This window comes from Artemia franciscana, chromosome 9 (assembly GCF_032884065.1).
Source record: "Artemia franciscana chromosome 9, ASM3288406v1, whole genome shotgun sequence".
NCBI lineage: Eukaryota > Metazoa > Arthropoda > Branchiopoda > Anostraca > Artemiidae > Artemia > Artemia franciscana.
The window spans coordinates 45,839,041-45,866,351 of record NC_088871.1 but is presented as its reverse complement, the minus strand read 5'-3'; the positions used below and the strand labels follow the sequence as shown (position 1 = coordinate 45,866,351).

Genomic DNA, 27,311 nt, shown 5'->3' with positions numbered 1-27,311 from the left:
TCTTTTTTATTTGTTGTATGTTTATTTTTTTTCTACAATTACCAGCTTTACACGGATCTTTGACCACCCCTTTAATTTTTTTTGTACTTTTAAACCAAAATTCTGTTATTTTCAACAATGTTGTGTCCCTCCCTTAAAACACACAACCCAATTGGGCAATCCATATGGAAATATCTATTGCTAAAGTTAAACTAAATTAAACTTAACTTTTTAGATTCAGGGCATTCATATGGAACAGGTCCATGCAGATTTCTTCCTGTTATGTGAATTTTTGAAAGACTACATCGGCCTAATTGGAGCTGTCAAAGATACTTTTCATGAAAGAGTCAAAGCATATCAAACTTGGCAGCACGCTCAAGGAATGCTGGTGAAAAAGAGGGAGAGTGCTGAAAAATTGGATTCTGCTGGACGCACAGAACGTGCAGGATCTGCTCGTGATGATGTACTTGAGGTAAATAAGTTCTATATTTAATTTAATATCTTATTCTGTCGGTCCGTATGTCTAACCTACATGAATTCTCGTTCTTTTTCTTTTTTGTTTCTTTTATTGCACTTGTAAACTTTTATTATACCCATAAAAAATATGGAAGAAAACCAATCATCTTGACCGCTTTCCATAGAAGTCTGTTATTTCTATTATTTCTACTTTCTGTTAGTTTTTGCCAATTCCTCCTCTATTGTTTAGCTGGTAGGAGAGGGGGCGTTAATCTTTTACTGCCCTCAGCAGAGAGGTAAAATGCCGAAAAATATAGATTAGTTTATTTGTAAGATAATTATGAGCAGAATTTTTAGCAAACCCGTATCTATCTAATTTTAAGTTTCTTTTTGTCGTTAGCCTACTTAATTTTTTTTCCTAGAGAGAGAGAGAGAGAGAGAGAGAGAGAGAGAGAGAGAGAGAGAAACTTATTGAAAAAAATAACAAGAGAAAAAAAACAGTAATTACTACACATTTCATCAATAACTTCGTCCCTCGAGACCTCAGTAAGGTCTGTTTTTGGGTCAATTCAAATTATAAAAATACTGGATATATAATTCAATATATGTTCTGAATTCGCATGAAACAGAAGCTGAAGTATACTTCTCTTTTATCTGTTTGTTTTTTTCTCCTTTGCACTCTGTTTAGATTTCAGTTTTGGTCTTCTTTTTTTTATTTTTTCAGATCCCTAAATTATAATAAAAAAAAGTAGGTTGGAACTTCATCATCCTACATTGGGAGTTTTCTGAAATAAAAGCTATTTAACGTTTCTGTAAGCTTTGCTTCTCTTACTATTTCGTTTTTGATTGTAGCTAGAACTAGAAGGAAAAGTGTAAAATATCCTTTTTTCCATTTTTATCCTTGTTTTTTCATTTTATCTCAACTAAATACTGCAGAATATCCTCCGATTTTTTTTTGAAGACTTGTTTTGTTTTTGACGGGTATTGTATGGATCATCGAGCTTCGAGGGGACAATACCCTCCTTTCTTTATTGACTAAGTTCATGTCCATAGCAACCGAAGATTTTTATTTGGAAGAAAGCAAATAAGCTCCAAGGATAAGAATGGATGCTGTATAATTGAAACATAACATGAGGTGCTTCGTTCACGTTTGAACTTAATAATAATATAAATATTTCATTTTATCGTAACCAAAAAGATAGAAAATAAATAAAGGGTAGATTTTTTGGAATATTGTGTTGAATTTTGCAGTTAACCGGTACCACACCTGCTTTTTGGAGGGACAAAATGGGGAAAACTGCGGGAACGGTTTTTTCCTTGTTGGAATTTGAATATAATTTACAATAATCACTTTCGTCATAACCATAGAAATATCAAGAAAAATAAGGGCAGATGTTACAGAGTTTTGAGGCCAGATTTTGACATTAACCCAGACCCATGCCTACTTTTGGAATGGAAGAAGGGAATAATATCAAAAACCATTTTGTCCTCGTAGGAATCTAAGTACGATGTACAATAGATCATTTTTTGTGTCATAAATATAGACGTAGGAAAAAAATAAGGGACAAATGTTACAGTATCTCGAAGTCTGATTTTGCCGGTAATCCGGACCAACGCCCATGTTTGCAGTGAAAGAAGGGAATAAATGGTGAAAGTTTTTATGTCTCTTTTGGAATTTAAATACCATGTACAGTAAATGTCTTTTGTCACAAAAATAGAGATGAAAAAAAGAATAGAGGGCAGATATTACAGAATTTCGAGGTCAGATTTTGCCATCAACTCGGAACCAATGCTTGTTTTGGAATGAAAAAAGAGAGTAAGTGTCAAGAATAATTTATCCTCGTTGGGTTTCAATACAACGTACAGTATTTCGCCCTTTTCGTAACCGCAGATAGAAAAAAAGTGCCGTGTTTTATAAAAATTTTGTCAGATTTCGCCGTAAACCCGGAGCCATGCCAATTTAAAGAATGGAATAAATAGTGGAACTTGCTAAAGTCTGGCCTCTATTCTTTTGTCTATATATGTGGTTCTAACAAACAAACATGACTGGCTTTACAATACATATACAGGCAGGCTAGTCCCCCCCCCAACGGGCTAAGAAGATTCAAATTACAGAATCTTTCAAACTCTACCTGGCCCTGAACATGATTTTACATTTTACTTGGTAAAGAGCCTGTGGGGCTACTACTACCTCTTCTAACAACTTATTACAGTACCAAGCCGCCTGGTGCTCAACACAGTTGTAAACGCTCCTCTTTAAGGCTTATTTATTGAAATTTCCACTCTTTACCGCCTCACGTTAAGTTTCAGTTTCCATCACATCTTGCCACCCTTCTTCTCTATCTCATTCCATCCCACTTGGAACTACCTGCTTTTCGTTCCCCATATGGATGGCTAAAAGTACAATCCTTGGGAATATGCTATTGTTCACGCGTAAAGTGGGGCTAGCCATCTTATCCTTCTTTCATTGTTGTGACATCCAACCACGTTCTATATGCAGCATCTTGTTTGATATATGTTCAGACAGGCATAAAAGAAGAAAAAAAGTAGCGCAAGCTTTTTCAAGTGGACCAGAGAAAAACTACTGTGTGTTCTTAATTCGAACTCCCAAACCCTCCTTCCCCCCAATGAAAAAACTGCTAGAAAAATCTGTAAGTCGATCTCCCAACCATGAATCAAAACAGGGTATGCTTACCAAGCTACGCATTCCCCAACATATAAACTATATGCAATCTCCGCAATGGGATATATTCGCTTGCCTTTAGGCTCCAGGCGTAAAGAATAAAGGTCAAAGGTTTACTCTTTTGTGGGTATCCGAAACTCCGGAGGAGCCGCTATCCATTTGTATAACATTAGATGAATTTTTTGGATTAGTGTTCGTCTGGGTTTTGTTGACCACTTGCCATGTATGAAAAGTAGATTTTTTTTGTTCTTAAAAATATGATAAATTTGGTACCCAAATTACATGTTTATCAGCCCGATTGATGGGAACTCATCCAATCTGGCATTGCTGCAAACAAGACATCATCCACTCTTCTATTTTATATTATTTCGTTAGCCTGCAAATTGGACTGTTAAAGTAATGGAAATTAGAAATTGAATTGAGTTACTTCTCTATCTCGAAAATAGCTTAGGATACGAGAACTAGAAAGTTAGTATCCCGAATGGGCTATTTCCCTTTATTCTCCCTAAACATTGTTCCAAAATGAAGTTTATGTCTGATCAATGTTTGCTTAATCGAACTAGCTTTTATCATGGAATACAATTCACGGATGATGTCCTGGTTGGAAATTTAGACTTTATATCGCGGTCCTCCTGTGTACCCCTGTATGTAGAAAAATGTTAACATTTCACAAGAAGGCAATAACCAACTTTAGGAGAGTTAGCCATGAATATAAGTAATTTATGTTGAGAAATGAGAATTCTTTCGTAAATACTTGAAGGCAGACAAAAACAGGACATGATTTTTGAGAAACGTTTTACCTATTTCTACAAGTGTTTCTTAGGTTCAAATAAGGCATGGGTTTTCCTTTTGGGTTTTTTTGGGGGGTTTTGGGTAAGGTACGCGTTTATATTTTTAACTAAATTTTAATAATTTCTCGGGGCCTGCAACATTCGACCCAAACTGAATAAACTGCTTGTGGGAAGAAATTTAAATGAATTTCACCCAAAAGTATTCTCAGGGGTGATACCACGAAGGCTACGATATGTAGATTGCGTTTTAGATCAAAATATATGTCCAAAGCTGAATCCCGACATGAGACGAAAAAAAGAAAAAGTTTACTAGTGTAGTACCCCTATGGTAAATGTGATAAACTCATTCATGATCTGGATGATCTAGATGATTTAGACATCTTTTCTCGAGCTTTTCTTTCCTTTTCCTTTTTTTCTTTCCCTATTTACTATTTTGAAGCGGTCAGGCGTTTAAGCATACCTTAAAAATTGAAATTGACGGGGAATTACTCAAGGTAAGATCGAATCGATATTTTTTGGCATTGGGGCTTTTTTTGTAGAGCCGGTTGTTTCTTGCTGTATTTAATTGAATCATAAGAATGTAAAGCAAACATTATTAAATTTTCTAGACTGACTTTAAAAACTGTTTTGGGGAAACTTAGTTGAACAAAATTTATCTTGGCTTACCGTATAAACTGTTTTGGGGTACGTATTTTAAAAGAAAATAGGACATCAAAATTAAGGGAAACAAGGAATTAAAGTCAAATTGGAGTGGAATTGCTTACTCGAGGTAAGATGAAATCGCAATTTCCCCTAGCATGGCATATTTTTTTTCTTACTGTCTGGTGTTTGTCGCTGAATTTAATCGGATCCTAAAAAAACAAGATTAAAAATACTGAAAAATTCTCTAGTTGTGAAGTAGTGCTAAAAACTACAATTCGCTACACTAGAATGAAACTATCCTACCTCCAAATGTGCTACGAATCAAACTATCCTATGTCCAAAAATGGAAAAAATCGATTATTAGTCTATCTTGTGCTAAATTGTGTGCTGAATCCAAATTTTCAGTCAGAATTGGCCCCACGCCGCTAGAAAGCCTTTTTCTTTCTTATCCTATGTTGCAAATTTGCTTTTCTCACACCGTGAAACTATTCTATGTCCTTATTTAGACTTGGGCTAGTTTCAAGCAGTAAATTTTGATGAGTTGCAGGACATAGGATAGTTTGTCTGGACTTAGGATATTGCCATTCTAAAGTATCGATAGGTCTTTTTGGACATGGGATAATTTGATGGCAACGTTTGCCTTCACCACCATCAATATTTATAGTAAAGATTTGCAATTATGAAGGAAGAGTGAAGTTGCAAAATGAATAGAGGAAGGATACTAATGGAACTAGCTAGAGAGAAAGCCAGGAAAGGTAAGAGAAAATTATCTGATTCTTATTCTTATTCCTTTTTTGTCTTTTCAATGTTACTATAACATTAGACAGTAGACCATTGAGGTATTGTGCTTTCCTTATATATTGTGGATTTCTTCAGGTCCCTTCTGGTGCACTCTGGCCAGTCACGTCAGCTCATTCCTGGGTAGAGCAGTTAACCACAAACCCTGAATTTTGGATACCCTATGCCAAACATTAGATATATCTATCATCTAACGCCGTATCATCTAAGCATAGGCATAGCCTATGCCTGACGCCGGATACACTATGCCAAACGTTGGATACCTGTTGGCACTCTAACCCTGACCTATCTCACTATTGGTGAAATCTGATTGGTTTATTTTTGAGCTTCAGTACTCATCAATACTTTATTGGCAACAAGTATCCAGCGTTTGGAACAGAGTATCCAGCGTTAGGAATAGGCCAGCGTTTGGCATATGGTATCTATACCAAATGCTGGATATATCCAACGTTCTGCAAAGAGTATCCAAAAATCAGGGATTTATGGCAGACTGGAGTGGAGTACCTAAATGTTTGGTAGCTGCCATGACTGAGCTATCCCCACCACTGGCACTGTGCCCACTGTAACTGAGGGATCCTATTTTACAATATCGTATCTACTGTTGCAATATTATTTGACCTTTCCACTAATACTGATAAGGTTTTACTGGTCAGACATAATCTCTTAGGTCAAACTTTACATCGTCCCTTCTGCCTGTTCACTAGCTCTACAGTGAGGAATATGAAATGGTTTATGTGACTACTAAAATGTACCGAACAACCTGTATTTCTGGTGGACAGTGGGGTTAATAGGTTCAAATGAGCCATGATTGCTCGGATGTTATAAAAGAGAGTGAGATTGTAGCTTGTAGCTCTAACAACTTCAGTTTAAATATTTTTTAGAGTAGGATTTATAGGTTTACAAGTCCATTAGTAGTTTACAAGTTTTCTAGAATTCCTGGATACAAGTCTTCTAGACTTCCTGGATACTGCCCGTTTATTTTATAGAGTTTGGTAGTATTAAGTGAACTGAACTGAATAGGCTGAATATTTGCAGCATATAAATAGTAAACATAAATAAATACAGTATTGTCAACACCTGTAATTCAGTGACATCAGATTTTCTCTAAACATCTAACGAGGCAACCTTTAAATCTGGCAACAACTTAAACAACATAAAAAGCTTATGTTATTTTATTTAACTCACTGTTGCTGCAGTTATCGGGGCTTCAACATTAGATTTGACTGCCCTAAAAAAAAACAGCATTTATGTATGACATTGCTGTAACAATTTTTTTTCTAGGTTCGGCTGTTACACCAACTACTGGCAACAACTCTGACTGAAACTCTAGCACTAATTACTTGAGTCACCCAGAAACCTCACTAAGTTACTCAGGAGAGTTGGGAGGAATGCTGTGGGCCATGACCACAGAAGCTGGCAGCTCGTTTGAAACGAATGAAACCCGTGCAGATTCACATTTGACAGTAGAGACTAGTCTGGATATGGAAATGATGTAGTGCATTTCTGACGCTCCTCATGTGTCACACACTCCTATTCTGAATCTTGACGTGCGCTTTCAAACTAATGAGCAAGGCTCTAGTGCAGATGTTTCTGCGCATAACGATTCTGACTTAGGTGCAAGCGAAGCTACCATTCAGGATGAATCCGAGAACTTTTGTGAGCTAGGCATTACTGGTGCTGCATCTGCTTTTGAACTAAGTGGAATAAAAGAGAATGGGAATGCCTCTGCTAATGAACGTAGTGGAATAGAAGAGAATGGGATACCTCTGCTAATGAACTTAGTGGAATAGAGGAAAATGGCAGTGCGTCTGCTGGTGAACTTAGTGTAACAGAAGAAAGTCCTACAACCCAGGGGAAGAAGAGGAAGAGAAGACCTTCCAGCTGGAAAAGATACATAGCAAAGAAGAAGTTGAATGCTGGCATCAAACACATTAGTAGCAAAGGAAAGACAGTGCCAGAAAAGACTATGAAAGGGCCTTGTAAGTGCAAGGTGATGTGTTATGAAAGAATTCGGGAAGAGACTCGAATACACATTTTCAGGTCTTACTGGGACTTGGGTAATATTAATAGACAAAGAAACTACATACTTTAGCAAGTTAGTCAAGCCAAGAAAAAAATCGTTCTAGGATACGTAAGAGCGATAATGATAATCATCAAGAAGGAACAGAGGGAAATAACAATGACACTGAAAAAGCAGAGAGGAGGGTGTTTTCAGTAGCGTATTGCTTGTGCATTAATTAGGAACCTGAGAAAGTCTGTCGACTGTTTTTCGTAAATACGCTAGGAATTTCTGAGCATATGGTGAAAACTGCGTTGAAGAAAAAAGTGCATGGTACGGGAGCTGCGAAAAGGGATGAAAGAGGTCGAAAAGAGGAATCCCGCAGATTCACCGATACGAGAGAACTTAAATCATGCAGGGAGCATATAAAACTTTTGAAAAAAGCCCCAAGCCATTACTGCAGAGATAGATCTAAATCTCAGTATTTGGAAGATGGGATCAAAAGTCATGCTCACCTTTATAGACTCTATCGAGACTTGTGCTTGGAAAAAAATCGACAAGCTACAAGATCCGATAAATACAGAGAAATTTTTCAGCATGAGTTCAATCTCAGCTTTTACCGTCCCAAAAAAGACTAATGTGACAAGTGTGTTGCGATGGAAAATGCTAGCCCTCAGATGAAAGAACAGTTGACTATACAGCACAGTGGGCGCATCAGAAATACGGAAGAAAGTAGAACGTCTATGGCAGAGGAACAAGAGAGAGGAAAGATGGACCCTGAAAGGATTATCATAGCGTGCTTTGACTTGCAAAAGGTCCTATAGTGTGCGTGTGGAGAATTTTCTTCTTATCACTATAAGTCGAAACTTCATAGTACAATCTCAGTATTTATAACTGCAGTACTCGCGAAGGAAACTGCTACATGTGGCATGCAGGCACTGCTAAAAGAGGTTCGTCAGAAATCGGGAGTTGTGCTTGCAACTTTATTGTGAGTATGGTAGAGAAAGGAGCAAAAGAATTCGTTTTCATAAGTGACAATTGCGGAGGACAAAACAAGAACAAGAACCTTGTTTCCCTTTATTTACACTGGGCCAGTAAATTTAAGATAGTAATTACTCACTTATATCTTGAAACCGGGCACAAGCAAAATCAAAACGATTCGGTTCATGCTGTCATCGAGAGATTTGCTAAGAACCAAACAGTGTATATGCCTTCTCATTGGTTCCAGATTGCAAAAAGTGCATGTTTGAAGAGTCCTTACAAAGTAAAGGAAATGGGAATCTCTGATTTCTATGATCTTGATAAGCTATGTAGAGAGACCAGTTATAATTTTAACGTCGATATCAACGGGGCTAAAGTGAACTTTACAGAAATCTGAGTGTTGAAAGTTGATTACACTTTGCCTGACATGATTAGTGTTCGGACCAGCTGGGCAGCTGAAGACATCAAGATGATTGAAACAATCAGGAGGTCAAGAAGGGGAAAGCTTCAGCGAAGAAGTCAGCTGGGTCGTACGATTTACAAAAGCTGTATTCTGGTCCAGTTCCAATTCGCGAAAGAGTGTAACGCGATATTCAAGATCTTTGTATAAAAAAATTGATTCCTGAAGCTTACCACCAGTTTTTCAGAGACCTTCCGTTCGACTGTTTAAAAGAAGGTTCTGCGGAGTTGGATGATTCTGATTAACTTTGTTTTATTTTTCTCTTTTGATACTTCGAATAGTAATTTTTCATTTTGTCATACTTTGAATATGAATTAAATTAATATATGGCGAAATATTTGATATAATACGGACATAGGATGGACTGTGCCTTCCTTCAGCATGGCTTCTCAGATCTGTAACTATTCTATGTCCAAAAATTGGACTTAGGATTGTCTCGTTCTGATCTAGATAATATGACTACCATCCTATATCCAGTTTTTTTGACGTTCTGACCTAAGTAGGTCAAAAATATCTTCACTAATACATAGCCAATACAAAAGAAACTCTACAGTTCGGTTGTTCCCCTATAACCTCTTTTTGAAGTACTGGAAAAATAATCTTAAAAACTTTAAATAGCTCTCCTGAAAAGTAGTGGTTTTGGACGTAGGATAGTTTGAATCGACGCCCATTTGGAGGTAGGATAGTTTCATTCAAGTGTAGCGAATTGCCATTGATTGTACCCCCGTTGCTCATCGAGACTAGAAATCTTTTGAGCAAACTGAAGTTAGATATAACTTTATTCTATTTGATTGAAAAAGAGAAACAACTGTAACCAAAATAGTTATGTTTTTCTGTCCCAGAGGTCTTTACATAGTCTTTTAAGCAACTTTTTGGATTGGCTCATGCCCCTAGCCTATTTCCAAGAAATATCACTTGACCTTAGACCTAGAAAAGTTATGAATACGGCTACGGCGCTCCCGGCAAGCGATGCGACCCCCTTGACCTGGGTATCGAGTAGTAAGCAAGCCAACGGCGTTCCCGGCAGGCGACGCAACTTCGAATATGGTGACGAAGTTGAAAAATCTACAAGCCATATCCTTGGGAAAACTATCTACAGTCATAAAACAAGCAAAATCAAGAATAACTATTGGTTGTTGGAACGTCAGATCCGTAAAACAAGAAACTACGCAAGCTCTCCTTGTCCATGAGATGGAGATGTACTATATTGACATATTATGCATTTCTGACACCAGAATCTCTGGTTCTGGGTCTACAGTAATTACAGCGCCCGAGGCGTTATACAACAGTTCCACTTTTTCTACTCTGAGTAAACGATTACTCGGGACCCCGTGGTGGTGGTTTCTTTATGAACCAAAGAACCAGAAACGCACTTCTTGAGTATGATCCTGTTTCTCCCCAACTGGCTAGGATTAGGGATCAAGGAAGCCCTGAAAACGTATCCATTCTCTCCGCATACGCCCCTACTCGTGATGCCACAGTTACTGCAAAGGATGAATTCTATTCGGAATAGCAACAACTGTCTTCTTCAGTTGCTGCACGAGACTACCTGATTATTGCAGCGGACTTCAACACGAGAGATGATTTATCTGATACCCCCCCCCCCCACAGGTCCTTTGAAAGTTCGGACTGTGGTATAAATGTAAAAATGCGCAAAGGCTGGTAAACTATGCTTTGATGAATCACCATATTTCAGCACAAGTTGTCCACCAGCTTTGGAGAAGTTCAGTAATAGACTCCCGCTCTTATAATGCTGCAGACACAGGCTCAAAATCAGAATATGACCAGAAACTAGTGCTTGCAAGAATACTACTTCGTCTTGCATCTCGAAGAAAGAATAAACCGAAAGCCCGAATCGACATTGGGAAGCTGCAAGATGAAGAAGTTTGGCGAAATCCAAATATGAGCTAACAAACCGTTTTGATGCCCTAAACTTAAATGAAGAGGAAACCCGCAGCTCTGAGAAAATATGGGAGACCTTCAAAAAAGTGATGAGAGAACACTGAAGAGATCCTAGGCCGAACGAAAGTGAAACGACACCAGAACTGTATCAGTAGTCGAAGAATGTAGGAAAAAGATGAGCGGCCCTAAACATATCACGAAAGAGTTGGTAGAGGCTGCATTGACAATATTTTTGCGCTCCGCCTCATTATCCAGCAGTTTGAAAGGTATAATTTGCCTCTCATTCTGATTTTTCCGGACTTCGTTTCCGCCTTCGATTTGATTACTCGCCAAACACTTTGGAAAATTCTTGAAAATTATGTAATACCCCTGAAATTTGTCGAAGTACTTAAAGCATATTAGAAGATTTCTGTGAGCTGAGTTCGAATTAACGGAGAAAAGACTGATGAATTTCTATTTGAGTTTGGGGTAAAACAAGGCTGCGTCCTGTCTCCAACTCTGTTTAATTACTGTATTGACTAGGTACATGAAAATGCACTATCTTCTCACCCAGGAGTTCAGATAGGACAGAACCTTTCACTTGGAGACCTCGAATACGCTGATGATGTCGCAATCCTTTCGGACCTAGAGAAAGCTCAAACTATGCTCGATGAGGTACTTACTTGGGCAGATAGCATTGGCTTGAAAGTCAGTACAAGGAAGACAAAATTTATGGCAATAATCACACTAATCCTATTTTATTAACTGTAAATCAAGTACACTTGGATCAGGTCAACAGCTTCACAAACCTTGGTTTCCAGCTTTGTACTTACGGCTTACCTGACGGCGATTTTCAATCAACAGTGATTGCAGAAAGAACAGACGGTCTTTGCTTCTCTTAGAAAACTGTTGTGGAACCGGCGTGAAACAATTGTAAGAATTAAAGTTCGAGTTTACCAGGCTTAGGTTTGAACAATCCTTCTTTATGGATGCGAAACTTGGTCAGTAAATCGACTACATGAAAATGCAATGAAGATGTTTGAGCATAAGTGTGTGCGTAGCATCCTCAGGTTAAATGTAAATGATCGCATATCAACGTGGATATACGACGAATTTGTGATATCAAATGATGCTTTGCCATCACGAACAAGAAGTGTCGACTGAAATGGTTGGGCCATGTCTTACGGAGGCCAACAGAGTACTTGCCTCGTCGAATCCTTCTAGCTGAACCACTTACCTCATGGAAGAGACGCCAAGGAGGACAGCGGAAAATCTGGTGGAACTTGGTTAAATTAGACCTTGAACCTATTGGGGGGTTCAGAAAGTTTGGTCACAGGTGGACAACTCAATGGCTCCCATTTGCAAAGCAGCTGGCATTACACCGCACTACTTGGTTCAAACTGGTCTCGAAGATCCTTGATACTGGGCAAGGTAGAAACGCCTGATCCCCGCCACAAGTAATCTAAATGCTATAATATTTTCATATACCTCTTGAGTTCGCAAGTCAAAATCATGGATTTAAAATCTGTTTCAAAGTAAAGTGAAAATGATTTTGGTGGTAAGACTTTCCCCGGTTTTCCTCCTAGTTTGGAGCAAAAACCTACGGTTTTACAACAATAGGAAACATTCTTGTGACAAGAACTCCGTTTCTCTGCGAAGTGCATGTCGTTATACATAAGAATATTTATATCTAGCCAAATCAATTGAAATGTTGACGTCAGTTCTTCTGTATGAATAATTAATTTACTCCTCATAATTTCTGTTTTTGTCCTGTGGTAGTGGATTGATATCCTCTGTGGCAATACGGAACCCAGGGATCGTAAAAAAAAGAACCAGCTACTGAATCGTCGATTTGAAACCCTATGCACCAGCAATGGCTCTAAAGGGTCTTAAACCTTTTTCTTATTTTGCTTTCTGTTCATTTTCATATTTCAATTCTTTAAATTTGTCGTACGATATTGTCTTGTCCTATTTTGTGCATGGATTTAGGGCTGTCATCCTTTAAGATAGGCAGAGCAGTAAGAATAGTGAAGTTGCGGGAAAGGGCTTTAAGTCCTTCTGAGCATTTGCTAGCAAAAGCTGCATGTAGGTATACAAGTAAGGGTCATGGACAACCTTAATTAAAAATTATCTTAAAGGACTGTGATTCATGTATGAATCAGACTTTATTTGTGTGGTTATAAATGAAACTAGGGCGAGGATAAGATTTGAGATAGAGTGAAAAGAGCTCTGAAGGTGGAAGACACTTTTAGGGGATCAGGAAATACATGTATGGCAGAATTTGATATTTGAAGTCATCCGTCTTTTAAGCTCTATTTTCGCTCAAAGGGGTATAGGGGCAGATCTAAAAGACTTTATGGCATCAAGAGGTTAACCTGTTTTGACTAGAGAAAGAAGCAAGTACATTGGATGATTTTTTCATAATAAAGCTCTTTACTCGTGGCCCCTATGTTGAGATAGTAATGAACTGTGTGCTCACCTCTTGGTACTTCGCATGTAATTAAAAAATTTGATTTATTTTTATCAAATAAGATTTGATTATTTCTAACATTATGTTTATTGCAACTTTATTAATAAGTAAGGCCTTTTTTTACATTGAGAAAAATGGGCTTAGGAAATTTAACTATAAGAAGAAATGCGGATAGGCTTGTTTTAAGTTTCTACTTCAGTATTAATCTGAGTTACATTCTTTATGTAATGTTATTTTATTCTAAAGTTTTTGCGGTTGATTCTTCTCAAAGAATACCCTATTCAAGGAAAATTGTAGAGATATATTAAAACCTAACATAAAAAAAGGTCATATAATAAGTTGAAACTAAAGAACTGGATTGCTATGAACGAACTATTGAAACCTTACTTCAGTAAAGCGACCATTCTACCTTTGTATGAAAAGTTAAACTGTAGTTCATGACATATCGTAGGTCTGTCTGTTCTGATGAAGAAGAAATAGAAAAAAAGAAGAAGCATGTATTATAAAAAAAAGAAAAGAATGTCTAACTCTTTCTCTTGCTTTCTGTCATGATTTTTGTTGTCTTAGAATAATTTTCAAAAATTGTGTTTTTTTTCCAGTGGGAAGTAAAAGTTGAGCGAGCACGTGAAGAGTTTGAAGCTATTTCACGCACAATCAAGCAGGAATTTGACCGTTTTGAGTTATCTCGCATTAAAGATTTCAAGCATGCATTTATATCCTATCTTGAAGCTTTGTTAGAATCTCAGCAAAAGGTTAGTATTTTTTTTTTTTCATTTCATCGTTTAGAAATCATCCCTGTATGGATACGTCCTCTCAGTTAAGAGAAAATAAAATCACAATAAGGGATTTTCAGTAAATCAACATTTTGTGCTATGGTAATCAATTTTTTTTAGGTTTGCTCTCACTATAGACGAAGTAAAACCGCCTTGCAACGATTTTGCTCATGATAAATGGTCAAATTCTTAGATACAAATTTTGGACTATTTAAAAAAAATGACAAATATAATATCTTCCTATTTGCTATTAGGGGATAGCCGAAGAAACTTAGGAGGGGACTCATTAGGGGATGTCCAACCAAAATTTTTCACAGGAGACGAAGGATGGCGGAGTCCAACTATTTTTAGGATGCAAGCTCCGGCGGATAATTTAACGGTCAATTACTGAAGGGCCAACCGTCCCTTTGGAGCAGGTTCAGTGGGACTTTTTTTTTCTTGAGTGAGTTTCCTCGGTGTATTTTTTTGCAAATCTTGGAGGCAAGGTTTCCAGTAGCCGAGCTTCCAAGACGATTTTTCCAGGAACAAGTTCTTCTTGGGATAGGCTTCCTCACAGTGATTTTTTCCTGTTCCCAAAACCTTTCAGGTCGATTCTTCCTGAGGGTGAGCTTCCCCGGGGCCAGTTTTCTGGAAATGAGATTTTCCAGGGTCGTTTTTCAGGAGGAAATTTTCTGGGGCAATGTTCTTTTTATGTTTCAATTGTTGGTTTTGTTAGATAAACGGGTTGGGTCCTAAATATAATATTATTGCTTCAACAAACGCGATTTTTGGCTAATCAAATATTGTTATTGGACATTTCCAAGATATCTTTTAAACGGCTCGTGGTAACAATCTGTAAGTAAGGAGCGATTCGGCCTAAAAGAAACCAAAACTAAAAAAACACAATTTTGATAAAAATACAAGGAAAGAATTGAATTTTTATGCTGATTACAAATATATAATATTCTTTGAGTTTCATGTTACCCATCAAAAACTACGTGCTTTAGCCGTGCAGAAGATCAAAGCCATACAGAATTTTCATCCATATGAACAATAATACGCCTCTCCGTCAACCCGAAATTATGCTGTAAAAACATAATTTAGGCCTTTTTCAACAAAACTTCTGTTACTCGACAATTTGAATAAAAAATCAAATTTTATCAACAATTTTAATTACAATCCAACATTTCAATTCTCAAGCAGACAAGCGGAAAAAGCAGGACGCAACCGATTCATTTACAATTATAGATATATACCCTTTTCAGCAATAAATTGGGGGTTTATGGACTGGTAGTTTACATCATATCTTGGTTAGGCCTGGGCATGGTTTGAAAAACGACTAGAAAGTCAGTTGAAAAAAACAAGTTTTTTCAACTAAAGGATCAACATCCAAGCTTTAAACGAACAGAATCATTTCGCATATGAGGGGGGCTATCCCATTCTCAACCCCTCGCTCTTTAGGCTAAAGTTTGAATTTGTGTCCTATTAATTTTAAAAAAAGGCCGCTAAAACACAAGGGCTGTTGAATTGGAAATGTATATTCAAGTTTAAGGGATCTGTGGCTTATTTGCAGTAAATTATGTGGAGCTCTTACACAGACAGTGGATCCATCATTTTAAGAAGGGTGGCCGACTGGAATATGTCGGAAATCGACTGAAAAGGCCGCGCCTTCTAAAAAAGAAGAAACACAACACCCTCAGTCGTTATTGGGATACTGCTGAGATGTCTTATTGGTAATTTGCACGAACACAGTGCATTTTGATTTAGTCTTAAGGAAACATTTAGTTTTTAAACATAATGGGCAAATTGCATTACTGGTGGATGCTGGATTAGAACTGATTTATTAACAATAAAGTCTTCAAGTATCTACTGTTCTACTGTAACTTTTAAACCGACTGAATATAGAATTAATTTAAAAGTATGTTGAGTGAGATGGGCTGGGATGAATAGGACTTAATTTTGTCTTTGCTGACGCCAAAGGACTTTGGCAATGAATACTCATCAAGATAATGAATAAGCTGAAATAATATTTAAGACTCAGAATATTTGCGCAGTCAAAAGATGTTGGCATATACTCCCCTCCCTAGACGGCATTTTTTTCTCTCAGCTGAGAGGTTAGTAATACCAACATATAAGTATATATGGACAAATTTCTAGTCTAGAACTTCGATGATTTTTAGCTGGAGAGATTCCTATCAAACAATTCGTGGTAACGGGCTGTAGTAAGGAGCGACCCGGCTCAATGGTAACCAAAACTCTAGAAAACAGGATTTTAATATTAATAGATACCTCAAAAAAATCGGATTTTTATGTTGGTTTTAAATATATAAGTTTCATCAAATTTAATCTTACTCATCTAAAGTTACGAGCCTGAGAAAATTTGCTTTATTATAGAAAATAGGGAGAAACACCCCTTAAACGTCATAAAATCTTAACGAAAATCACACCATCACATTCATCGTATCAGAGAACCCTACTGTAGAAGTTTCAAGCGCCTGTCTACAAAAATGTGGAATTTTGTATTTTTTACCAGAAGACCAATCACGGGTGCGTGTTTATTTGTTCTTTTTGTTTGTTTTACTTCGTACAGAAATTACTCCGTATATGAAAGGGGTCGTTCCCTCCTAAACGTCCCGTTCTTTACGCTAAAGTTTTTTTTATTGTTTTAAAAAGTAGAGTTTTGAGAAAGGGTCAAACTTTAGCGTAAAGAGCGGGGCGTTTAGGAAGGAACAACCCCTTTCATATACGGAGTAATTTCTGTTCGTAATGTCGCTCCTTACTTTCAGTTGAAAAAACTTGTTGTTTTTTTTAATTTATTTAACAAATTTAAGCAACAAGTGAATTAAATTAAACTGAAAACAAATTAGGCTTGGGTGGATTACCATTGAGTCCAGATAGTCACCATAGAATTTGATATACACTTATTTGAAGATAGCCATGCTTGAATATTTATCATCGAATATTTTTAGGGATAAGATTGATCTATATCTAATCGTGGGGATATTTAAATGAAATTTTATTGGAGAACCATTTTCGTAAATGTACTTATAAACATATAAAAAAAATAATTCTGCAGCGATAAGACTTGAATTTTTTTTTCTGCCTTGGCCTAAAATTAATATTGACTGATATCTTATGTCGCGAAGCATCAACAGAAATACCAAATTTCCTACTTAAAAGATAGCAAAAGCTAAAGCAAAAGATTGCAAAAGGCTTGATTTTCTTAGAATGAATGTATACAAATTGCAAGGCTGTAGCCAGGAAATGTTAGTTTGACCTGCTCTAACCTAAAATATGAAAAATAGCGCACAAATACATACTTGCCTTCTGCTTATTTATTGTAAAAGACGATTTTTGTGGTTGAGTACCTGCCGCCAGAATGATATGCCTCTCTGTGAACAAATATACACAAAGCATTGTTATAACAGTCAGAAAATAGAAATCAAAAAATAGAAATAGAAATCAGAGAAAATTCAATAGAAAATAGAAGTCACAAAATAGAAAATAGAAATGTGGTGCAAACAAAGGGTGTTAACCCTCTGATCCCCTCTCCCAGTTACAACTATGCCCAATACTATGACCAATAATCTTAGGTTTAGTCAGGTCAACGTTTGATGATGACGTTCAACATTTTTCTTTAAAGCACATTGCCTCGTCAAGTTGAAATCTATGGAAAAAAAAGAAAAAATCTGATGGCAGTGATGTTGCCCCTTGCGAAGAAAGCTATGGTTTATTTTGGACTTTTTTCTTCAATGAAATGAAACGGTTACTAATACGTTCTATTAGACGTTCAACAAGCATTTTTTTTTCGTTTCGTTTCGTTTCCATTTTAATTGTTTATAGGCCGTGACACATTTAGAAGTGTTTTCTGAACATACTAAATAGATTCGTTCGAAAGTTGTAAGAAACATTATTGTCTTTAGAAAACTGTCAATCTTAAGGCCGTGATTAAGTGAACTTGAAAACATCGAGCTTCAGAATTGAAGTAAGGTTACCCTTCTGTCTTTTAATTCTCTAGAGATCGTCGATTGTCAAAACTTCAAATAGCACCAATTATCAAGTCTTGTCAAAGGTTTTGATTGACAGCTTCCTTAGGTGAGATGCTTCAGCCGAGAAATAATAATATATTTGACAGTGTCTTGCAAAGCTTGGTTACCGACCAAGGGAAATTAGAAAATGAGCAAAAGAGCACTATCATTCTCAAGCACAAAATGCCCATGTATATGCAACTGTGACGGCATGCATAGAATGCATTTTAAAATTTATTGTTTTTTCCACTTTATTTCCTAGGGATAGGCTATTTAAAATACCTCATTTCATTAATTCGAAACTAAACAGCGAACTTAGTTGAAAGCTTTCTTCGAGGATTCTTAGAAAACCAAAGTTTTCTTACAAATTAAATTAAAAAAAAAATAAAACTGAAAGTAAGGAGTGACATTAAAACTTAAGACGAACAGAAATTACTTCGTATATGAAAGGGACTGCTTCCTCATGAACGCCCCGCTCTTTACGCTGAAGTTTTTTACTGTTTTAAAAAATAGAGTTAAGAGGAAGAGTCAGACTTTAGCGTGAAGACCGGGGCATTGATGAGGAGACAGCCGCTTTCATATATGAATTAATTTCTGTTCGTTTTATGTTTTAATGTCACTCCTTACTTTCAGTTAAAAACACTTGTTTTTATTTAATTTAATTTCTTAACGTTTTTTAATCAATGCATGTTTTGATTTATGCTCTCCACAGATGAATAATTAAAACGAAATTTGGGTATTTATTTTTTTGGCTAAATGGGTTTCTCATAGTTTTGACCAAACGATTTTGAGAAAAAAATAGGAGCGGGGAAGGAGGTATAGTTGCTCTCCGATTATTTGGTTACCTGAAAAGGCAACTAGAACTTTTAATTTCTTACGAATTTTTTTATTAGTAAAATTATTAGTAAAAATAAATTTTACTAGTTAAAGACATACGTAACTTACAAATTAGCTTACGTAAGGAACTTCTGTATTCTCACATTTTTATTACATATATGAGGGGGGCTCACCCCCTCAACAGTACCTCCCTCTTCACACTAGAGCTTAAATTTTGTCCCGATTTCTTAAGAATGACCCCTGAATTACAAAAGCCGTAGAATAAATAGTTGAAATTCTAAAAATACTTTAGCGTAGAGAGCGAGGTATTAGGAGGAGGTGAGCCCCTCATATGCGTAATAATTTCTGTTCCTTTTAAGTTTTAATGCTGCTCCTCACTTTCAGTTGAAAAAACTTTGTCATATTTATTTTTTCATTGTTGTTTTTTTAATAATAATAGGAAATCCTGCGCTCCCTTCATGGAAATTTTCTTCCTCCATGAAAAGTTTCCCCAGCATATCCCTCTCTTCTCAACCCTGCCCCAGACCAAATGAAAACGCCCCTGAAGACGTCTGTACACTTATAAGGATTTAGTTATAAGGATTTCCGACTACGCTGAATAAAATGGCTATCTCAGAATTTTGATCCGGTTACTTTGGAAAAATAATTAGCGTGGGACGGGGGCCTAGGTGCCCTCCGAGATTTTGGTCACTTAAAAAAGGCACTAGAACTTTTCATTTCCGTTAGAATGAGCCCTTTTGCAGCATTCTAGGGCCACTGGGTTGATACGATCACCCCTGAAAAAAAAACAACAAATCAACACGCATCTGTGATCTGCCTTCTGACAAAAAATACAAAATTCCACATTTTTGCAGATAGGAGCTTGAAATTTCTACAGTAGTGTTCTATGACTTTTAGGCAGATCACGGATGCGTGTTTATTTGTTTTTTTTTGTTTTGTTTTTTTTTCCAGGGGTGATCGTATCCACCAAATTGTCCTAGAATGTTGCGAGAGGGCTCATTCAAATGGAAATAAAAAGTTCTAGTGCCCTTTTTAAACGACGAAAAAAATTGGAGGGCACCTAGGCCCCCTCCCACGCTAATTATTTTCCCAAAGTCAACGGATCAAAATTCTGAGATAGCCATTTTATTCAACGTAGTCGAAAAACTTTATAACTATGTCTTTGGAGACGACTTACTCCTCCATAGTCTCCGTGGGAGGGGTTACAAGTTAAAAACTTTGACCAGTGCTTACATATAGTAATGGTTATTGGGAAGTGTACAGGTGTTTTCAGGAGAATTTTTTGGTCGGGGAGAGGGGTCGAAAAGAGGGGGATATACTGGGGGAACTTTCCATCGAGGACTTGGTCATGGGGGAAGAAAATTTCCATGAAGGGAGTGCAGGATTTACTAACATTATTAAAAAAAAAAACAATGAAAAAATATATATGAAAAAGTTTTTTTTCAGCTGGAAGTAAGGAGCAGCATCAAAACTTAAAACGAACAGAAATTATTACCCATATGAGGGGCTCACCTCCTCCTAATACCTCGCTCTTTACGCTAAAGTATTTTTAGTAATGTCAACTATTTATTCTACGGCTTTTGTGATTCAGGGGTCATTCTTAATTAATTGGGCCAAAATTTAAGATTTAGTGTAAAGAGAGAGGTACTGACGACGGGGTGAACCCTCTCATATGTGTAATAAAAATATGAGAATAAAAAATTCTTCACGTAAGCTAGTTTATAAGTTACGTATATCTTTTACTTATAAAACCATTCGTAATAAATTAAATTTCTAGTTGCCTTTTTTTATTAACCAAAAAATTGGAGGGCAACTAGGCTTCCTCCCCCGCTCTTTTTTCCCAAAATCATTCGATCAAAATTATGAGTAAGCCATTCAGCAAAAAAAAAAAAAAATTCAAATTTTGTTTCAATTATTACTCTGCGGAGAGCCAAAATCAAAACATGCATTTATTCAAAAACATTCAGAAATTAAATAAAAAAACAAGTTGTTTCAACTGAAAGTAAGGAGCGACATTAAAACTTAAAACGGACACAAATTACTTCGTATATAAAAGGGGCTGCTTCCTCATCAACGCCCCGCTCTTTACGCTAAAGTTTTTTACTGTTTTAAAAAGAAGAGTTGGGAGAAAGAGTCAAACTTTAGCGTAAAGAGCGGGGCGTTGATGAAGAAGCAGCCCCTTTTATATACGAAGTAATTTCTGTTCGTTTTAATTTTTAATGTCGCTCCTTACTTTCAGTTGAAAAAACTTGTTTTTTTATTTAATATATTTAAAATCAGCATTAAAATGCGATTCTTTTGATGTAGCTATTGGTACCAAAATTCCATTTTTTAGAGTTTCGGTTACTATTGAGCCGGGTCGCTCTTTGCTACAGTTCGTTACTACGAACTGTTTGATGAAGTTGGAGGACAAGCAATATAAACAAAGGTATTTTATTTCAAATGACAATACAATTAAGTATGTAACTACAAAGAAGGATAGAATGTAAGGAAAATGAATTTTCCTGTTACCGGTACTAGACGATTAATCTTATAAGTACGGCTCTTGTATTGGAACCCCCTGTGGAACTTTGGGATCAAAGCATCAATGAAGAATCCTTTCAGCTTGGGAAAAATCTTTTCGGTCCAAAAGCCTGGATTGCGGTCTATCTTTTCAATGTAGAAGTCTTTCTGGGTAAAAATCATGAAAAAGCAAGTATATAGCTGAGCACATTCAAGCTGACTGATTGTACTTGGTAAAAGTAGTCGTGGCCTCGTTTGGGGTTGACCAGTCCATTCTTTCCAACTTCCATGCAATAGTCCGCCTTAGACTCTTTTCGGTTCTTTATCCACTAGCCTATCCCCAAATTTCTCGCAGTTTCGCAGTTCCATACCTCGCTTTGATTTAATTTTCCCCATGATTTCGGCTTTGTGTGCATAACTTTCCTGAAGGCTCCTGTCTATTTCTCATTTCTATGTTTCTTCATTGCATTGAAATAATTTATGAAAATTTCACACTATTAACAAGCAGCTGATTATTCCAGCTTGTCATTTTCGTCTCTAGGGGTTGTTATCGGCGATCTGAAACGATTCTTTATGGCAACCGACTTGTAAAAATTTCAGGTAGCTGAAAATATTCTAGGGGACTGTTAGAAAACAGGAAAATACATCAAAAAATGGTTCCAATCATCTTATAGGTTATTGTCTTCTGCACATGATAGTACCAATTTTGTTCCAAAAGCAATATCCTTCATAGAGTACACTTGTGAAAAATCCCTAGACATTTTCTAAGATTTCTAAGCAATTAGAGGAAATAGAACAAAATCCTTTCAAACATTTTGTAGCATCTTCAAGAAGCTATGGCCTGATATTAAAAGCGGCATCTTCCGCCAATGAATACTTGAGTACTTTTTAAATATAAATTTTCAATTTAACATGGGATTTTCGAGTTCCATCAGTTCACTTAATCACCCCCTTAACAATTCGATGCTGGAGGTAATTAGGATTTATATTTAGAGCCATAAAGACCACAAAGAATTGACAAATTACATCTAGATATACGAAAATTTAAGAAAAAAAGTCGTGCAAATCGTGAAGCTTAGAGAAAGCTAGTATGAATGCTCGGCACTGCTGATTACTTTTGACTGTCTCAAGAAATTCTGCAGCTCACTTCAAATTCAAATAGTGTTGAACATAAATAAAATTTTATGCGGAATTTTATTGACACACTATGTAATAATAATAACTGAAAGATTAATATCAATTATAAAAATTGAATGACCTATTAAATGATAATAGAAAAATAATATTAAGAGTAAAATAGTAAGCATTTGTATAAGGAAAACTGTAGTTTGGTTTTATTTAGTTCGTTTTACCATATGACTCTTAAAAATAACTTCAACGTTTTTTTTGGAACACAAAGAGTGCACCATAGGCAGCGCAATAGTGCTGCCTAAGTACAGAGCGATGTGGGCACTATGTGTTTATTTTTATTTTTTTACATTTTCACCAGGGCACTTCGTATCAAAGAGTTGGTGTAGAAACTTTGAAAAAGGCTCATTCGATTTGAAATTGAATGGGCTAGTACCCTTTTAATAGTCGAAAGTGATTGGAGGCAGCTGACCCCCTCCCTCGCCCACCATTTACCTAAACACGTCCAATCAAAATTTTGAGACAGTCCTTTTGTTCAGAGTAGCTAAAATATCTGGAAATTATGTCTTCAAGGATGACAACCTCCCTCCCAAGGCCCTCAGGGCAAGGGTTGTAAGTTATGTCCTGGGGGTATATGAAATCTATAAAAAGGGTAGTGGTATGAACTTCGGAGGGGGTTAATTGGATTGCCAATCAGAATTTCTAGTGCCTTTTTAAGATTCAAAGAGATCTTTTTTCAAAAGATTCAAAGAGAAATTTTAAGATGGCCATGTTTAGTCGTAGAAACATTGAAAAAGGCCCATTCGCTTGGAAATTGAAAGGGCTAGAACCCTTTCTAATAGTCAAAAGTTATTAGAAGGCAACAAGTCCCCCCCCCCGCACGGCCATGAATTTCCAAAACACATCTCATCCAAATTTTGAGAAAGCTATTTTGTTCAGCGTAGTTGAAAGATATGGAAATTACGTCTTTGAGGATGACAGCCTCCTCCCCGACCATCAGCCCTAAGTGCAATTATGCAAATAAAAATAATGGAAACGGTGGTGGTATACACTCCGGAGGGGGCTCATTGGATTGGAAATCAGATTTCCAAGTGCCCTTTTTAAGAGTCAAAGTAATCAGGGGCATCCCTCCTCCACACGTCGCATTATCCCAAGTACATCTAATAGAAATTTTGAGATAGCCATTTGTTCAAAAATAGTCCAAATTGAGTTCCCTTTTAAGAATTCCCTCTTAAAATAGTTCCCTTTTAAGAGTCAAACATGATGGAGAACAACTAGCCCCCCTCCCTGCCTGAATTCCTCTTTTCCCGAAAAGCATTCAATTGAAATTGTGAGATAACTATTTTGTAACGAATAGTCCAAAAATCATATTACAATGTCTCTAGGGTAGACACAATCCTTTGGACCCCGTGGGCAAGGGCTGTAAGTTATGCCCTGGGGAATGTAAGGTTTTTGAGGAACGGTTGGTCGTATAAACTTTGGGTCGAATGGAGCTCATTTGATTGGAAGTCGTAAATTTTAGTGCCCTTTCTAAGAGTCAAAAGGGAATGAAGGGCAATCATCCCCCACCCCCAAGCCTATCTTTCCACAAAAAATATCGTGGAAAGACTTTCCACGAAATTTTAAGAGAGCTATTTTGTTCAGCATTGTTGAAAGGTCCAGTAATTATGTCTTTGGAGATGTCAACCTCCCACAGTCCTCAGGACAAGGGCTATAAGTTGGGAATTTCGTTCATTCTTTACACATAGTATATGTTATTGAGAAATGTATGCATATTTGAACTTTACTTTCCAAGAAGACAAACGGTATTCAGGTGAGCCTCTCAGAGAATGTTGAGGGGAGTGTTGAATTAAGTCAAAACACGTTATGTGTATGCGGATTGTTAAAAGGGTGTAACGCAGGAATAACTGAGTATATTAATTTGGAATATTCAGGAAATGATAAGAGAGATGATCAAAAGGCAACATATGCATGCTACCAATACTACTATGACTACTGCCACACTAATCCATTTACAGCATTGAGGGGGAAATATGAACTAGATTAAAAGAGCCTATGTGCATATACACTGACATAAAAGCGTATCTCGAGGATTGATCGGGCACTAAGTTTGAGTTTTCAGAGAATGCTTTAATTGGAAGATCATCTCACAAAAAGGTAATATCCGAACACTACTGCTAATACTACGGTTACTGCTACATTTACAGTTACTACAACTACAACTACTACTACTTTTATTGCAACTACTAGTAAGGCTAAGAACATTGAAATGAAAATTTCAAGAAGTATAAGGTCATTCAAGTTATCAAAAGTACATATCAGCAATGTCATAGTAATGGCTACTTGTATTAAGTTGAAACTTCCAGGACTTGATGAGAGGGATGTTCTACTTATCAAAAGGCAATATATTAATACTACTGTTGTTAGTAGTACAACCGCTATTCAATACTATTACTAGTAATATCAATCCTACTACTGTGACTACTGTCACAACTATCCATAATTTTCAAATAATTTTCAAGGGGGAAGGGAATTAAATCACAGCACACTGCCTGTGTGCAGGTTATCAAAAGGGTGTAACAGCAATATATTAGGAAGTTTGGTGTGTGAAGTTTAAACTAACAGGGTTTGTTGTGAGGGATGTTGAACTAAGCAATAGAAAATATTTCCATCCTAATGCTACTGCTTCTACTCATACTATTACTACTGTTACTATTACTGCAACTTCCATTACTACTACTTCCACTAGAGTTTAGGCTAATACAGTTAATTCTACTGATACTATTGCTACTGCTATTAAAACTGGGGATATTAAGGCGGAAAATTTGGGGAATATAGAAACTGTAGAGAATTAATTCGAAACACACTTACCCTACACAGGTTGTTAATTTGATGCATCAGAAATACCTCAAGAACGGTTTATAGTATTAAGCTGGAACTTCATCGTCTTTTGAAGGGGATGTTGAAGAAACAAAAGGTGCTATGAGAGTACTGCGACTAATGCTGCTACAATTATTGCTACTGCGCAAGCTAAGGATATTAAAGTGAAGCTCTTAAGGAACATTCTGGCGGATGTTGAAGTAAATCAAAAGAAACTATGAGCATGTGGACTTTCAAAAAGGTGACAGAGCAATATCTGAAGAACAACTTATATTATTAAGTTAGACCTTAAAGGATAAGTTGTGAGGGATTTTGAACTAGCTAGAAGGCACTATGTGTATTTTTAACACTACCACTAGAGTTAATGTTACTAATGACGCTAAGGGTATTAAGGTGAAACTTATTGGAAGCGTTTAGGAGGAGCTTCAATCAAACGAAACAAACTGTATTCAAGCAGGTTTTCAAAAAGGTATATAAGCAACATCATAGGCAGCACCTCTGTATAATAGCTAGAAATATCATTGAAAATTTTAAAGGAGCTTACTCGATTCAAAATTAAAAGTTCTGCTGCGCTTTTTAAGAGTAAAAAGAGATTGAAGGTCAAGCAGCTCTTATCTCAAGCTCTTTCATTTTCCAAACGCATCCAGTCAAAATTTTGAGGCAGCCATATTGTTCAGAATAGTAAAAACGGTCGAGCAAAAATACAGTAATATAATTGGCCCATTATACCTTAAACCCCATTGTTGCTTTGAACTAAATCAAAAGGTATTATGTTTTGGGTAGCTAATAAGACACCTCAGAATATATCGAGAGCGAGTGGGGGAATTGAATTGAAACTTTTTGCCTACCACAATTACTATTTCTGCTCTTACAATTTAAGTAACAAAAAGATTGTAAGTGTATCCAGGTTGTCAAAGAGCATAGATAGAATCTTTTGGGAATGATATTAAGTCAACTTCAGGAGTTATTCAATTAAATTAAAAAATACTGTTAGCGTCAGGATTAAAAATTGTTCAAAGAGTATATGTCATACAAATAGAAACCCAAACTATGGATTCTTGTATAAAAAAAAACTGGAATGATGAAAAAAAATACATTAAAAAGACTGTCAATAAAAAACGAAAAAAAAAATTAATTTGAAAACTTTTTCCACAAAAGAAGCTTTTCAATGAAAAATAAAGAGCTCTATTAAGCCAAAAATGAGCAGAAATAAAGTAAAATAATTCTCCAAGCGTAAAACTGCCACAAATCACTAAAATAAATAATAAAATAATCACAATAAATAAACGAAATTAAAAAAAAAGCAGAAATTAACATGATTAGGGCGGATAACCCCCCTTGTCTTCTTGACACCAGAATATAATTTGCGCTTTATTGAAAACAAAATACGTTTTAAATGTTTTCACTTGTTTTACTTTCATAAATAAAAAATTATCAAAACTTTAGGGAATAAATATCAGTATATGTCAATTAGACTGATAATCCACGGTTTTTTTCAGTAAAGCACAAATTATGTTCAGGTATTGAGAAGGCATGGCAGCTATCAGCCTTACTCTTGTTAATTTCTGCTCGTTTTGAGTTTGATTCGGCTTTGAGTTTGATTGAGTTTGACTGTAATTTCTTTTCGTTTTGAGTTTAATTGATTTATTGATTCTGGTTCGTGGTAGTTTTACGCTTAGAAGATTATTTGACTTTATTTCCGCTTCTTTTTTTTGGCTTAATGGAGCTCTTTATTTTTTTTTTTAAATAATTCGTTCAAAGGTGGCAAGAATGTGTCAATTTTTTAAGATAGTACGGTTTTTTAAAAACCATTTTGTGAGCTTCAGCGTCGGCTGACCGTCACAAGGACAAAGGGCCCATTTACAAATTCTTCAATGGGAGTAGCCATCATCAAGAGGGATGTTAATAATTTGTGATTTGACTGTGAAATTTGACTGAAAAGACAATGAACTTTAATCCTTTTTATCTACGATCTTGTCAATCAAATTGAGTGACACTACAGGGAAATCCCACAGTGGCCAAATTGTTCAAATGATAATTCCTT

General features: G+C 36.3%; 1 protein-coding gene across 1 annotated transcript in view; it reads left to right on the top strand.

The window, feature by feature from the left end:
* Positions 1 to 27,311, top strand: part of LOC136031477 (sorting nexin-2-like) — a 102,288-nt gene that overhangs the window by 72,985 nt on the left and 1,992 nt on the right. Inside the window, exons 7-8 of the mRNA XM_065711109.1 lie at positions 215 to 451; positions 13,740 to 13,892. Coding sequence (XP_065567181.1) covers positions 215 to 451; positions 13,740 to 13,892 — 390 coding nt within the window. The remainder of the gene's footprint in view (positions 1 to 214; positions 452 to 13,739; positions 13,893 to 27,311) is intronic.